Below are 15660 nucleotides of genomic sequence, written 5' to 3'. Positions count from 1 at the left end.
CGGGAGACAAAACCATATTTCAGCAGAGCTCAGGAGAACAATGAAATCCTTATCGGGTCTGAATAATTTCATTTCAAAATATCACCTAATTTACAGCAGCTGATGCACCAAAACGTACATTCATACATTTATTAGCGCAGTATTTTCTCCTTTACTTGTTTTTTTTTTATTTATTTATTTTTTTTAATTCGCCCTTGAGGGATGGATTTAGTTAGTCTATTGAAGTTCTGGCAGAAGTAGCATCTTGCCGGACTACTCAGACTGATGACTGCCCTTTTTCCTGGCAGGTGTCCACCCTCTGCCGGTAACAATCAGCAAATGGGAATCACAGACTTCAATGTGTCTGCGTCCCCTGACAGCGTCGAGCTCAGCGTCGCCGAGCCCCAGACACCGAAAAGCTGTTCACATGATAACACGTCGCCTTCTCCGCACAACAATAGCTTGTTTGGACTCGGCTGACTTTTGTAAATGGCACATTTACAATGTTTCTTTAGGTAGTTTCGTGATCAGAGGTTTGTGAAGCAGCGGCTTTTGTGACGTGTGTTGAAGCCGCAGCCTTTCTTCTGCTTAAAAGCGCGGAAAGATGGGCGTGTTTCTGCCACAAAGGCTGCTCTTCAAAGGAAACGATGTCCAAGACAGGAACACGTTCAAGAAGAAACTGAGATGTTGTGGTTAAAAGCTAGTCAGGAGTGCATGTGAAGCATGAATGCCTTAAAATCCATTCACAAAGCTCAAATTTTGTAAATGGCAATAATGCATTTTCTTTAACATTGAGGCTCACTATAAATGTCAGACTTGATGTTCTAATTGGAGCCTTCCCCTGGAAATTGGTCCACTATTTAATAAAATCAAAGAATTTTCTTAACATTTAAAAGCTATAGATTTGCAGCTCGTACAATCAGAAACATCCTGCTGACGCGCCGACTGAAAATATGCCAGTCATTATTGACGGGCACAATTAAACAGCATTAGCTTACTGTACGCAGAACAAAAAGTAGATATATTACACATTTTGGATAGTCTATACACAAAGAAACACACATTAAAACCCTCACAATTTACAAGTACATCTGTGATTTACATGTTGTATAAATCTACACTCCTTAAGGATCTTTATTTGGTAATAAAACATAAAGCTAATCTAGTTGGAGCACTACTCTGCTCTGACATCCTATTTCCTGTGTGACACTGGGCATGACACGCAGTCAGCTTAACCCCTGCCTGTGTCACTCTCCCTGCTAGAAACTCCTTAGATCAGAAGTGAATTCTTCACGCTGATCCCAGAACAAGGCTCTGCTGCATTTGTCACAGCCACTTTCTTCAACTTTAACTCAAAGCTGTTTGCTTTGGCTGGAGCTCTGCAGACTGCGCATATGTGACAGGGGGCAGTTTGAAAGCCACGACTTGAAAAGCTGTGTTTGCTAAATGGCGAGCGAATGCTTCACCATGTAGGTTCTGCGTGACGTCCGTATTTAAAATGGGCTCTTTAGGCAGCCTTTGTTTTTTGAAATAGTTTGCCTAGTTGGATTTAGCTGAATTTGAATCATAAAAGAAGGGTAAATGTTGTTGTTGAGTTTTTATTACTACTAATAATCTAATAACGGTGCCATACATCTATATTCCGCCACTTTCACTCGGTTCCTCCTGAATAAAATGATTTCCAACAGAAATCCCATAAACTGTGGTTTAATCTCTTTCTAAATACAGCTGTTCTGTGAAGGCTTAAAATGTTACAGAATAGTTTTCTAACAATGTAAGCAATTAAGAGTATGCAGAAGAAATAAGCTTCAGCAGGCTGAGGTGGGAGAGACACTCTATTTCAACAATTGTTGCCAGGTTTCTTCACTAGTCAAACCTTTATGGGAAGCTGGCAAAGAGAAAGCCACTGCTGGAGAAAACTCAAATCAAGACTAAACTACAGTTTGGGAAACTCCATTGTCAAGTGGAAGAATGTTCTTTGTTTTTTATGGCCACCAGACAAGATGCTAAGTTTGGCCCTTACAAACACTGCACATCACCAGAAGCACACTATCCTCCCTATGGAGCAGAAGGAGTGTCACATTTATTTTCCAGCAATACGGTGACCCAAAGCATCCAGCTAAAGTTACACAAAAATGGCTTGAAGACAACAAGGTGGACATTCTGGAGTGGCCCAGTCAAAGCCCAGACTGCAATCTGACAGAATTTGTGGCATAACATGATAAGAACTGTTCACAGCTGATCCTGCAAGGAAGGGCGGAGCAAAATGGCAGTTTCCAGACGTGGATGCCTCATTGTCCGTGCTGTGACAGGAGTTAAACATTCATCTACTAAATTCTGACTTGAAGGGAGTGAATATTTACACAAACACTTGTTCTATGTTAGACATTTTTACGTAATTGTCATTGTTTTGGTAGAAATCATTTTTAAATTTCACATTATGGGGTTTGTTTTTGTCAATTGGTATTGTTAGTTTTCTTTCTCACATAGACTTCTGTTTATAGGCCAAGATATAACATTTTAGGTTTGTCTAATCACAGCACAGCACTTCTTGCACATGTAGGCTGTGCAGTTGTACCATAGCCTTTCCATTTTTAATTGACACATGGAACAGCGCTCTGTCAGGTAGTTTGTGCTTGGGATTTAGTTTTCAGAAATGAATGGTCAATGGCAAGACCTTTACAAAACTCGCTAATACACAAAGCAGAATTTAAGCTTTTTTGATTCAGGTGTTTAGGAGCAGAAATGGATTGAAAAGTTGCAAAACTGTGGAACTCAAGGAACGGGGTCTGCAAAAATATCACACCACTAAAAAAAACCAAACAAAAAACCTTTATGTTTATGCTTGTAATGTAACAAAATGTGAAAAAGTTAAAGGAGTATGATAAGTATTAGCCGACTATTTTAAACAACAGATAGTAACGTTAATAGTTTTTAAGGCTGTAGCCGAACAGAGATGCAAGGCGGCTTGAGTGGAGCCCCGGAAGGCTTAGATATGCATTCACTGTTTGATCTGGCATGTGTTCTGGCACCGAGCGTGTATTCTCAACAGGACTCTGGTGGATTAGCATCCATTTGGACGACAGAGTGGTCCGCAGCTTGAGGTGACATTCAACTTCAGGAGGCCAGCAGTCCTCACATGGATCATAAAGTTCTGCCTTGCTTTTGTGTTTTAATTACATGTCCTGGGCATACAGGCACGTACAACATTAGTTTCATTCTGATTCACTTCAAGTGTGACGAAAAAGAGAAGAAACATCTTACTGGAACGTCTCGGGGTTTGAATTGGGCGTATGATGGGTGGCTGTAGGGCTGTGGGGTCAGAGGATCATGGGGGTTTTACTGGTGGGCTCGGGGCTGTGAGGACGGCAGCCCGTTTCACGTTTGATCCCGGTCGGGGTACATCCATCCTCTCAGGGTGACTGCTGTGGTCCATCTGGTGCAGGCTTTAATCACAACTCCCCCAAACGCAAACACAAACACACAACACCAACACTAAACACACAGAGCTTCCCACCCGAGACTGCTGCTCTCACTATGAGATGCTTTTATTTACATTCTTTATGTTTTCTCATCTCTCCACAATTTCTCTATGGAAATGATTCCCATTTTCCTCTTTCTTAGATTCTGCTGCTTAGACCTGAAGCTGGAAAAAGAGTAATGCCTGCTATCTGTCATGGTGATTTAAACCCCATCAAAAATCTTGCTATCAGATCTGCATAAATGACTGCACCGTGTGACTTTTGATAAGGGGTAACCTTTCAGAAATTAGACGCATCCAGAGTCCTTTACAAGGCTGGCCATCGGCACCGGGGACCACAGCATGCCCACGCTGCAAAAAAAAAAAAATCCATCTTTGAAAATGTCACTTCATGCTTGAAGAGAAGCAAGGGTGTAATGCACCAGAAAAAACTCGACCGGTTTCGGCTTAAATGCCTACACGCTTCTAGACATGTTTCAGTTATTTTGTGTTGTCGAGACGTTCGGTTGATTAGGGAGGAGTCAGGGTGGAAAGCACACGCTGTACTATGCAAAAGCTGGTTGCACTCTAGAGATAGATGATGGACTTTGTACAAAAAAACCTCAGCAAAATTTTATTTGAAATTTGCTATAACAACAACAACGTATTTAAAGGGGCAGTATTACGTATTTTTCAGAAAGATAATGCTCTTTTATAGCACAATCAAGTAATCAAGTAGGTAACTATGTTCCACCAGGTGTATGCTAATTGCTGCTGACGCTAGTCTGGTGGAGCTGTGAGGAAAGGCAGGGGGGAGGGGTGCTCTGTTGGACCAGACCAGAATTTTCACCTCAACTATACAGAGCGCAAAATAATGGTAAACCTCCCTAATGTCATCATTAGGCTTGCTAGCTGGCTGAAAGAGGCTTCTATGTTTTTTCTCACAGGAGCAAACAAAAGCAGCACTGATGCTCACTTTCAGAAATTTCTAAAACTTTCTGATGCACCGTTACTTCGGACCAAAGTCCTTTAATCACGATGCAATGAAATGTGAGTTTTCTTAAGCTGTACAACTTGCCAAAAGAAGGTAGCCACACATTTCCAGCATTTAGGAAATATTTACATTACTCAAGGTTTCCATGGATGGCTGGATGGATATTTTAAAACTAAAGCTGGCGGTTTATGAGAGGTACAGTATGTGTCTCAACCAGCTGACTGCAAGCTAGCTACCAGAGCACATAGCCCTACTAACTGACCAGCTAATATCAGTTTGTTTTACTCAGTGTAACTCTACAAAGAGCAGACAAGCAAAAGGGGAAACTATTCTAAGAAATATAAAATGTAGTTGCAGTTTATTTAGAAATGTTTACTTAATTCTATCTTACAAGATCAAAATAACCACAGCATATTATTTTAGCTGAAAAAAAAATACAACTAAGTTTTTGCTTCAAATAAAATTAAATGGATCACATGTATAGTTTAGAAACAAAGATTACCTGTATACCTGTACTCAAAGTATACCTGTACTTTGAGTACAGGCATACAAAATGTTGGATATGTTTGAGGGCGCTGCAAGTGGGCTGCAGTAACTTCAATGGCCTCCCTTTCTTTACACTGATGCACAAGTCCTCTCTGCATCATTTATTCATGGTAACGGCAGATACTTTGCCTCATCCCCGGCAATTAAAGAATCAATGAAAACGAACCCGGCTTTGGAACTATCAATTCTAAGACGAAACAGTGTTGTTCATCAACACGCCACGATCGCATACGCAGACAATCGCTCATCTATCGGCAGTATTGTCAGCGCCTCTGCTTCGACGCGGCGCTCAGCTGTGAAGAAAAAAAAGCAGTTTTTTCTTCACGTGACTGTTTTTAAAATGACAGGAGTGTATTTGTCTGTCCAGGCGTGACAAAAAAGAGCATCTGTTATTAAATAAGGGGGGGGGGATACCACTTAATGTCCTTTTAGACAGGAGATTGTGTTTGCATTGTGGATTTTTTTTTTTTGTCTGAAAGAGAGGGCTGAGCAGAAGCCATCTGAGTGAGATTATCAAAGACGAAGACAGGTCAGTACAGGGCTTGTACCAACTAATACCTCTTTTGTTAGGGTTTGAAAGGTTGGCATACAGATATAAAGCTGTGTTTTGAAATCGCTGTCGGTTTTACAAGAAAAGCCGAGTGATCTAATGCATCTCACAAAAATGTCTATTTTATTCGGGGAATAGGACTGTCTAAATGTAGCTGTAAACGTGTCAAACAGTCGCAGAGATATTGTTTTCATAACCGGTTTTTGTAGATAAAATATCTTGACAGATTTGCAAACACAGTACTTTTTTGTTTTTGTTTTCTTCCCAGACTTGTCCGTTTCATTATTCTCTCTGCATTTATTCCCTTTAAACAAAATGACTCCAACTGGATGGGAAAACATTGCTCTGCGTTGGCAACAAATTTCTTCCTAAAATTAAACCACTTTTCTTTTTTAAGACACTAAAACGAGCAGCAGGCAGTAAGACTGTTGTCTCCCACCTATTAAAACTGCAACAATTCACAGACACACTATGGACGTTTAAGCCGCTACTACATAAACTGTGATAATCACAAATTAGTTGCGTTAATCCATACGTTCAAAACAAGCTGTCAATCAGTGTGGGACTAATATCAGATTGACTTCTTCTTCTTGTAAAGCACAATCTTATTACTTATAAAGAAATATGTATTTCTTTATTAAAGATATAATGTTAGTTTGTTTTAGTTGTCTAGTTCTGAATACACATTTAGTCAACTAAGAATTAAATGTCTGAGATGATGTAAGAGATATATCACTGGGTGTTGACCCTTCTGTTTTCGGCGTCTCATACTGCCAGGTTCACACACATAAACCACATGCACAACCTTTGCACTGTCACCCACAGAGCCGATGAACATATAGAAAATAAAGCAAAATTGCCACACGTAAGAAATCCCTGGGGATAAAGTGGCACGCTGCAAAACGAAAGAGAAGCGAAAGGAGAACGAATAGTCGGCTTGCGGCATTTATGTACAGTATTGGAAGAAAAGGTGTGTGTGTGTGTGTGGATGAGGGGTCTACATGAGCCTGCAGACACCTGCTTCATTCTGCAGTGATGGCTCCCAGCGGGACGCAGGCTCAGCTGCTGATCACTAGGCCCTCCCTGCAGCACTGGTGGCCAACACACACGCACATCTTCCAACAAATGTGAGCCCTCCTCCCCCACTTCTTTGCAGCGAGTGTCTGTGTGTTTCCCGTGGCTGACACACACCACATGTGCTCACATCAACCATAAACATGACACGATGCACTCGCACAAGCTGCACAGCCCGAGCTCGTGTGATGCTGAATGTGAACTCAAATGTGAAGCGGGGTGGTCATAACTCGCTCTACTGTAGAGGGAGATACGCTATAGGCGTGATACGGTTCAGTAGCGTGTCTTTTTTTTTTTTTATATTTTACCCCTCTACAAACCCTGTAGCTGAAAGGTTTTTGCTGGACAGAGCACTGCATCAAAGCGGTATATAATTTGCAACTGAAAGCAGTAAAAAAAAAAACAACAAAAAAAGGGCTATCTTGTGTTTATTCCCTCCAACTTTTCAGCTTTTAAATTTTCAGCCGATCACCTAATCACTCTCATCTCACAAAAGCCACTGTTTGTTATTTTATGTGCCAGCACTGTGTTAATCAAGCGCCATTGTGCTCATGGCCACGATTATCATTTCTGATCCTGCAATTTGCACATATCTCCATTTCTGTGTTTCTCCGTCTCCGAGCGTCTCTTTCTTTTCAGCGTCGCTGTTCACTGTGCTTGCACCTGTTTGTGCCTCGGTGACAGCAGGGTTGTAGAGCATAAATGAACTAATTTCCTGGATACAGACAACACAGCAATCAAGGAAAGGGGAAATGCACTGAGAAGCACAGATGGAAGGAGCTAATTATTGTTATGAAATAGAGATGACCTCTAACTATCTCCTGGCTGCTGAGATTCTGTGGTGACAAATGTTTGCCGGAGTCTGTGCCACCAACCGCCATTTTTTACCTCCCCCTTTTTCCTTTTTGGATGGGGTTGTTGTGGGGTTTGTGCAAGCCTCCGTTTTAAATGTTGAAACAAAAGATTGTAGTTGTCAAACAAAGCCTAGTGTCACATGGAGAATGACAGCTGCCTGCAGTGGGTAATCAGTGGAGCTTTCCTCAAATTAACAGCATTCAGCTCTGAAGCATGGAGCACACCATGTTCGTAGATGTGAGGTTATGAAATTTGGGTGTCAGTGACAGCAGATTATTTTGCAATTAGATTTTTTTTTATCATTCATTTCCCCACAAACAAATTTAGGTTCTTCTTTTAAAATAGTCATCTTAATCTCCCTAAAGCTACAAATTGAACCTGCAAATGCTCATTGTGAATGCTGGAGTAGTCGTCATTAATCGTGCACATCTCCGCGTGCTACCTGTTAATCGCTTTTGAAATTAATTTCTTTGAATGCTCCTTTAAATGCACTGCCCTACAGCTGTAACCACAGGATGCCCACACACTTGACACGCAGCTTGTTGCACAAACACACACGCGCTGCCGTACAAATCTCTGAAGAAAATGACATTTTGGTGTCTGTCCAGGATACCTATGGATCAAATATAAGCCTCAATAAATTAACAGTCGTCAAAAGTGTTTCCTTGACCGAAAATGTGCTCATTTATTGATGCGCCGCAGTATTTAAATGGCACTAGGCGATATTGCACCATCTTAAAAATACAATGAAATCCTGCTTTTCAGACTCTGCACACCAAAGCAGCCAGAATCTTCCAGCACATTTATCTAATGTATGCAAATGATCTTGCTATGCTTAATGAAGGCACCATTAATCACTTTAACGATGCTCTTTTTTAACCAGAGTAATCATCCAGACACACACACACACACACACACACACACACACACACACACACACACACACACACACACACGCACACACACACACACACAAAAACACCCACACGCACACATTTTTAAACAAACACACAAACAAATTTGCTTACACAAATGCTCACACACACAAAAAAAACTTAAAATAAATCCCCAAAATAACCCATTAACAAGCCCTTTTTTGGCCAAAAATCTAACTGTGCAGGTTACCAATAACAATGGGTTGAAATAATGTTATCCTACTTTCGTCTAATATGTTTATGATGCTCCACCCTGCTTACTCAGTCACCTGAAAATATTTTCTGAAAGGTTTCTGAGAAGATTAATCGAAAAAGTATGATCTCAAATGCATTAATGCCATGAATTCAGCTAATTTGTTTCAAATAATTTACGATCCAGCACCTTTATGAAAACAGCTGATGACAGTGGGTCTGAACAGGCAGTCGAAAGCAACAAGGCTTTGCATGGAATCCGACATAACGCCCTGCACCGACGTGCTCAGATTTAAAGAATTTCAAAGCAAATGTACAGTTTCACGGCCGATATTTCACCGCGTACCCTCAACCCGTTGCATTTGCATAGACTTGACGGGAACCCCTAGGTACAGTCAGCAGCAGCAGCATGACGGTGGGTTATGAAGGCTTCCGGGAGGCTCCAGGGTGTGGATCTGAGCCAGTTTGAAGGGGAGCCCGGACCAATGAAGAGCTTGCAGCAGATTAGACACCCACAGCTTCGTGTCGCTTTTTATGCGGCCAGTCAGGGATTTTCTTACAACGCTTTTTCTTTTTTAATGCTTGAACGTTGAAGATTTTCCCAAGCCTCTTTTCCCCCAAGTATTTTTTTTTTTTTTTATTTTTTTTTACTATGTAAATTGCAGAGTAATGTTGACTCTGGTAGTAGAAAATGTTCCTGTTTTTTTCTCTCTCTCCTGTTTGATGGGAATTTAACTGACATGAGAGTTGCAATTAAACGTAATTGGAAATCTGTCATCTTGCTCGTGTTTAAAGGTTATTCTGTTATTTTTATGTTTTACTTGAAGTCTTTGGAAGCAGATGCATGTAGAAAGATCCATATTATTTTAGCGAGGACAGAAAATAAATGTTTAACATATTAACCCACTCATTCACACATGCATGCTCACGCAAACACCTCAAATTCCCCTGATAACAAGCTGACTGGCAGAGGCTAAAGACGGAGTAGGCGGCCGTAATTGAACAAACATAACAATGTAAATATTTGCTAATACAATCCACTGGGGACACGGGCAGAATCCCACAATTGATTTGCTCTCTTTCTACCTTTTGTTTTTTGTTTTTTTTGCTGTTTTCTTCAATACACACAACCCAACTGTTTTTCTTTTTATTTAAACTCCTATCTCCCTGTTCCTTTTGTGGTAAATGCGCTTCCCTGTGTTCATTAAATAGATTTAGATACATTGTTCTGTCTACTATCCTCTTACCAGGGGTGACCTGTAGCCCATCTGGGCGGGCGATGACAGGGGATCCCTGGAAAATAGCGGCGAGTGCGTCTCGGGGACGGAGCCCACGCCACTGGCTGCCAGTCCCGAGAGCTGCCCGTACCTCGCCATCATCTTGAGATGCTGCTCACAGAACACACACGCTCATACACGGATACGGGAGGAGAGGGGAGGACAGGCACAGAGATAAAAAAAGGGAGGAAAGAGAGGGAAGAGGGGAGTGAGAGACGGGAAGGAGAGCAGATAACAGCAGGTATGGGAAGGATGGTGGGAATGCTGGAGGGGGGGGAAAAAAAAACTGAAACTTGGAAGAAAAAGAGGGAGGTAGACGGGGATTTACAGAAGACTTTGCTCTCGCACAGAAGCATGTGTGTGAATGTGCACACTTACACTTGCACACACAGTTTCAGCCCAAGGTGCACAATTTCACAAGCAAGCCTATGTTAGATGGGCTCGATGGCTACCTTGGTTTTGATGTAACGTCTAAGCACTGGCTCTCTGTTTATGATTACAAAGCAGAATGAGTGAGAAGCATCCCCCCCATACCAACCAGCGTACTGCTATCAATCACCCCCCCCTCTATCTTTTGGGTGCAAAGACACACACGCAACACACATGACAGAATGGTTGGCAGCAGACGTACACAGGTGAAATGTGGACAATTGTAACGACAAATAAGGGAAATAATCTAGAAATCTTTACCTCGTTGCTCAACAAAGCAGCGTTGAGTGTTCGGCTTATTTCAAACATGTTCAGATTCGATGATGAGGTTTTTGTTCTGTCCTTTAATTTTTCTCTTTTTTTCTTTTGGATTCGCTTGAGTTTCTCTGCTCCCTCCTGATTTCTTCTTCAGAATCGGGAGTCAGTCTCTCTCTGTCCCGGGAACACAGAAAAATAAAGAAAAAAATCAAATCAATTGAAAAAAGAAGAGGATATGTATAAAAAAAATCCTCTTTAATTTTTGATTTGGGATTTGTAATTTTTCAGTCCTGTTTTTGGGTTAGTTTTTTTTTTTTGTTCTTTTTAGTTGTTTTCTTTCGCTCCCTTGTCTGCTAATGCACTTCTGGCTTGGCTGTGGCTGTTAGTTGGAGGCGATTGAGCCCAGGGTCTCCGGCGCGCACGCACAAACACACGTCTGAGGAGTCAATACGCTGTCTTTTAAAATCTCCCCAGAGTCAGCACATTAAAGGCAGGCAGTCGGTAGGTCTGTGGGTCGGGCTGGCTGGCTCCCTTATCTGTCCCCCGCACACTGGCTCACACAATACGCTCCGATCCTCACACTGCTCGCTAGCAGATTAGCCTGTCCCAAAACATAGCACTTAGTTTAAACTCCCCTCCCTTTTTGCTCTCTCTCGCTCTCTCTGTCTCGCTCCTTCTGGCTCCCTCCCTCTCTCACTCCATCGCTCTCCTCCGCATCGCTCTCTCTTCCCCCAGTTGCTCATGCGTTCAGGCAGCTACAGTTCACCGTGTGACCACAAGGTGGGAAGACTGTTCTAGCAGCTCTGCCGCCACATCCTGTCCTCTCTGGGCATCTCCCGTCATTTAGATTTTCCTGTTTTCCTCCTTCTTTTGAAGCGTCAGTTTCTAAAACACGCAGGAACAGCGGCACAGAAACACACTCTGAAGCTTACCTATCAAGTCAGGGGCAGGTTTGCGGAGCAATGCTGTCAGTAATTAGTAATATCATATTTCTTAGGTGGAAGTAAAGTAATCACCTGCAATGTCACAAGGAACTCCAGCAGAGTTCAGTTTTAGGATACCTCTGAGAGAAAATCAGGCTGGGCTGAGCGTGAAGGTCAGGTGGTTGTCCTTTCTCCTCAGCAGGGTGTGGCGGGGGATGACGAAGCAGCCAGTCACAGCCATGGCAGGAGATCCCAGCTCCTCAGCAAACAAGCATAGGAAAACATGAGTCACTCTTTCATTAAGTTAACACCTTTGATATTTTTAGAGCTCTGACTTCATCTGCATATCTGCAGACTCTCGTGGTATGTTAAATTCAAGTAAAAAAAATGCCTTGGTTTTATTGTATCATAGCGTTTATCCTACAGTGTATAACATGAATTAACAGAAACACAACAATGATTCCTTAAACTTAAACAAAATACAAATAGTGTGTAAATTTGCACATGCTCTATTAAAACAATGGCTTTTCAGACTAAACCTTTCCTGTTTTAAGTTTGGATCACCAAAACTATTTGCTAAGTGCCATAATAATAACAGAGGGATGATAACACTATCCTAATTTGTTTTTAGGATAGTGTCAGATTCATAAGTTAACATACATTTTCTTAGTATTTGGTGAAACTGAAATATTTTGGATCTTTCAACACTGGCTTGCTGCATTTTCAGCCAGTTTCTTTTGAACAGGGCTTATGTAACTGAGATGGGTCTGTTGCCTTTGCCTCGACAAAGTCAATGGGGCTGGAATCAGAGCTTTGTGATGGCCACTCCAAAACACTGAAGTTCTTGTTGTTTTGTAACTAATGTGAAGGCATGCTTAGGGTTACTGTCCATTTTGAAAACTGATTTGGGTGATGTCTTGAGAAGTCGCTTTAATATTTGCGCATAGTTTTCAAAGACCCCAAACAGCATGATGTCACAGCCCCCGTACTTCACAGCTGAGATGATGTTTAAGGATTGCAAGCTTCCCCCCGCCTTTTCTTTCAAATATAACAATGCTCATTATGGCCGAACACTTCAATTTCAGTTTCATCAGACCACAGGACATGTCTCCAAAAATTAAGCGTCGCACACATTAGCAGCATCAGACATGTGTCAAGAAATAAGAACCTATTATTTTCAGTCCACACTTGCTGGGTCTGGTCAGTGGCTGGTGCTCCAAGGCACAACACCCAGCAGTCCTTTAGAAACCGGTTATATTAGGAAGCATCAATACTACTGATAAAGCTATACACAGCTGGAGTCTAATACTCTGTTCTTTCTTGGCACACTATGTCACGACACATGCAACTTATGCTAAGTTTGCCGAATGACGCACATCACTGGATGAGAAAAATGGAAGTGCTCCTAATATGCGGCCCCCTTTAGAATATTTGTTCCTGGGTGCATTTCCAAATTATAATCCATCTTGTTATGTTGCTTCCGGAGTTATGACTTCTTCATCACTGAGTGGCCTTTCAACCTAACTTAGTAAGGGGTTGGTTCACTGTAAATAATGACAGTCTCTTACTACCTTCTGGCATTTTCCGCACATTGTCTTTAGCTTTTGTTCTGGCTGTGATTTGCATTTTCTACCAAAACACGATCATCTCTGGGATCCAGAGATGAACGCAGAAACGCAGGAAGGCTTTTAGAATTATGCATACATTGTCTGAACAGATGAACCTGGCATCTTCATGAAAATTGGCTAAAACCGACTTTTGAAGGTCCTTAACCCTTGTGTTTAGAAATGGGATCCAACCGACCCCACACCAGTAAAACTTGTATCATTTGCCACAGTCCTCTACGTTTGCCTCAGTCCTCGCACGCACCAGGGTTAATTCATTCTCCTTTAGGTTTTACTGATTATTGTCTGTATTTGTCCTGACCAGAATTATTTCCAGCTGTATTAGTATTTATTTTAAACAAAAAACAAACAAACAAACAAAAAAAAACCAGTAGGACCTTATTTCAGCCAGCTGGCCTTCAGATGTGGCTTTACGCTCATATGAAACAGGATTGGTTTAACTTTGATGCTGGAAGCCAACCTATGTCTAATCTGCTGCAGGAGAAGGTATAAATGTTCTTGAACTCAACCAACACTGTCCAAGGATTATATTCTATAAATGTTAATAGGATCATTTTCGCTTATCAAACCTTTGACCTGTCTTACTCCTAACGTCATCTACATGGCAGAGGACTGGTTCCCAGTTCTTTAAATGTGCTTTTCACTGTCTTGAATTAGAGTCAGGGAAGTGGCCAGTTAATAGCTGCCTATTGACACTGGACCATCTGTTTAGGTGGCTGCTGTCCAGCACATGCGATGGAGGAGGGGGTCGAGCAGAGGGATGGAGAGACGGAGAACGTGGTGGACACAAAACATGAAAGGGACGAAACGATTACGGAATTGCAAACTGAACCGCTAGCAAATTGCTGGTTTAACTGATATTTATGTCAACAGAGAAGGTGAAAAATATCACAAAACTCGTACAATATGACAGTGTTTACACATTTTAAATTAGCACATAGCCCTGTTTTTGTAGCATTTTCATCTGCTGCAGAATATGTGAAAACATCATCAACAACATTGCTGTGTCGTGGCACCATTGTACTGATTCGGCTCCAATTCTGTTTTTTTTTTCTTTTTCACTTAGAAAAGGACTGCTTTAGCCACATCTCTGTCTCGTAAAGCTCATGGTCTCTGGGGACAGCTGGTCCGGCACAGCCCTGGGGGGAGCTGTCACTTGAATCATCCAAAGTGAGGGCTGATTCCTCAGTCAGCTGCCTCTCAAGCCTTCCTCTCTGACCCAGCCTCACTCCCCTGAGCCCCCTGATTGCTGTCACCATAGTGATTCTCTGTGTACCGCCGCCTGGTCTGTGCACCCCAACTGATCCTGCCGCACGCCCCCCCACCCCATCCCTCACACTCTCTCCCAGTCTCTCACAACAGCCTGTCTCCAACTCTGTGCCCCTTGTCCTCACTTGTTTTGATTTTTGCATGACTTGTTCCTTCATTGGTGATGGACTTTAAGTGTGAAAAGTGCCCAGCATGGCAGGGTAAAAGGGTTTCCCTGTACTTGGTGGAATATAAATGCTAAGACACAGATTTGCTTCCTTTAAACACACAAACACACTGGGCCTGGGGATAGAGTCGTAAACAGGACGATCTTTCTGATTTCGCCTTTTGACAATTATAAAGAATGATCTATCTGATCATTTTACAATTTAGGAGAAAGACATTTCGCTCTGAAAGAAATGTTTGCTGAGCATTTCCCCAGGAGGCTTTATTTAAATGGATTCTTCACAGGATTGTGATAATGCTGAGCATCCTCCAGTCACTCGCAACCTGAGATTAAAAGAGCCAATATTATTTTTTATTGACCTTCCTAGAAATCTTATTTTAACCACAATATGTGAAACAATGTTCCAAGTAATCAGTGGTCTAAAACACTTTCATGAATGGGTGTAAATCTTTTCTCCCGAGACACAATTAAAATGTGAAAAACCATTTTGTTGAATTTACTTTTTATACTTCTATAAAAAGTTTAGATTCTGGTCTTATGTAAACCCCATGACAAGAAGTAATAGCATTGTGTAAGCTCTACATGGCCTCGCATGTATGCAGACTGATTTGCCCGATTCAAAAATGATATGCTCATTTTTATGCAAAATTTTTTTAGCTCATTTAGGGCATGATCAGAAGAGGCTAGGAATAAGAGAAGAGAAAAAAACAGTTTAACGTTTCTTCTTTTTGTTTATTTGTTGTACTTTCTTTATCCCCATTATCCAAATCTTGTTTTCTCCAAGTGCTGTGTGCCGCCCTCTGACTGGGGTTACGATTACCCATCATGGGGTAGCAAAGGGAAAACGATGGCTACAATAATCTGGTCTGTACTTCTGCAGAGTTGACTGGCACATATCACAAACGTTTCATCACACTGGTATGAATTAGACCTATAATTTGGTTCCGGTGAGGACCATCTAATTTTCAGTGGGTTTGAAAATTAGATGGTCCTGTTCAAAGTATTACACAACGATGTAACTCTTTAACAGAGAAGTGAAACTTTAAGCAAGTAACAGCGATGCACCAATCAATCGGCCAGATATAAAAATCAAAGTTCAAGGGCTTCTGGGCACTAATACTCTGGTAC

General features: G+C 41.7%; 1 protein-coding gene and 1 long non-coding RNA gene across 9 annotated transcripts in view; both read right to left on the bottom strand.

Annotated features, from left to right (window-relative positions):
• Positions 1-10809, bottom strand: part of elavl4 (ELAV like neuron-specific RNA binding protein 4) — a 92313-nt gene extending 81504 nt beyond the window's left edge. For 5 of the 7 annotated variants that reach the window (XM_015051563.1, XM_015051565.1, XM_015051564.1 and 2 more), the window contains exons 1-2: positions 10553-10809; positions 9833-9973 (exon numbers count right to left, since the gene is read on the bottom strand). In XM_015051563.1, coding sequence (XP_014907049.1) covers positions 9833-9973; positions 10553-10600 — 189 coding nt within the window. In that variant the 5' untranslated portion in view covers positions 10601-10809. The remainder of the gene's footprint in view (positions 1-9832; positions 9974-10552) is intronic. The other 2 variants (XM_015051568.1, XM_015051571.1) reach the window with 1 other exon arrangement.
• Positions 10810-10854: 45 nt separating this feature from the next.
• The window catches only part of LOC106959187 (uncharacterized), a 9817-nt gene continuing 5011 nt past the window's right edge, over positions 10855-15660 (bottom strand). Inside the window, exon 3 of one of the 2 annotated variants that reach the window (XR_001427294.1) lies at positions 10855-11731. This is a non-coding gene — a long non-coding RNA (uncharacterized LOC106959187). The remainder of the gene's footprint in view (positions 11732-15660) is intronic. The other variant, XR_001427293.1, reaches the window with a different exon arrangement.

This window comes from Poecilia latipinna, unplaced genomic scaffold, assembly GCF_001443285.1.
Source record: "Poecilia latipinna isolate Pla-1442-1.1 unplaced genomic scaffold, P_latipinna-1.0 Scaffold1053, whole genome shotgun sequence".
Classification (NCBI taxonomy): Eukaryota; Metazoa; Chordata; class Actinopteri; order Cyprinodontiformes; family Poeciliidae; genus Poecilia; species Poecilia latipinna.
Note: the sequence above shows the minus strand (reverse complement) of the source record. Positions and strands in the feature narration are given on the sequence as shown.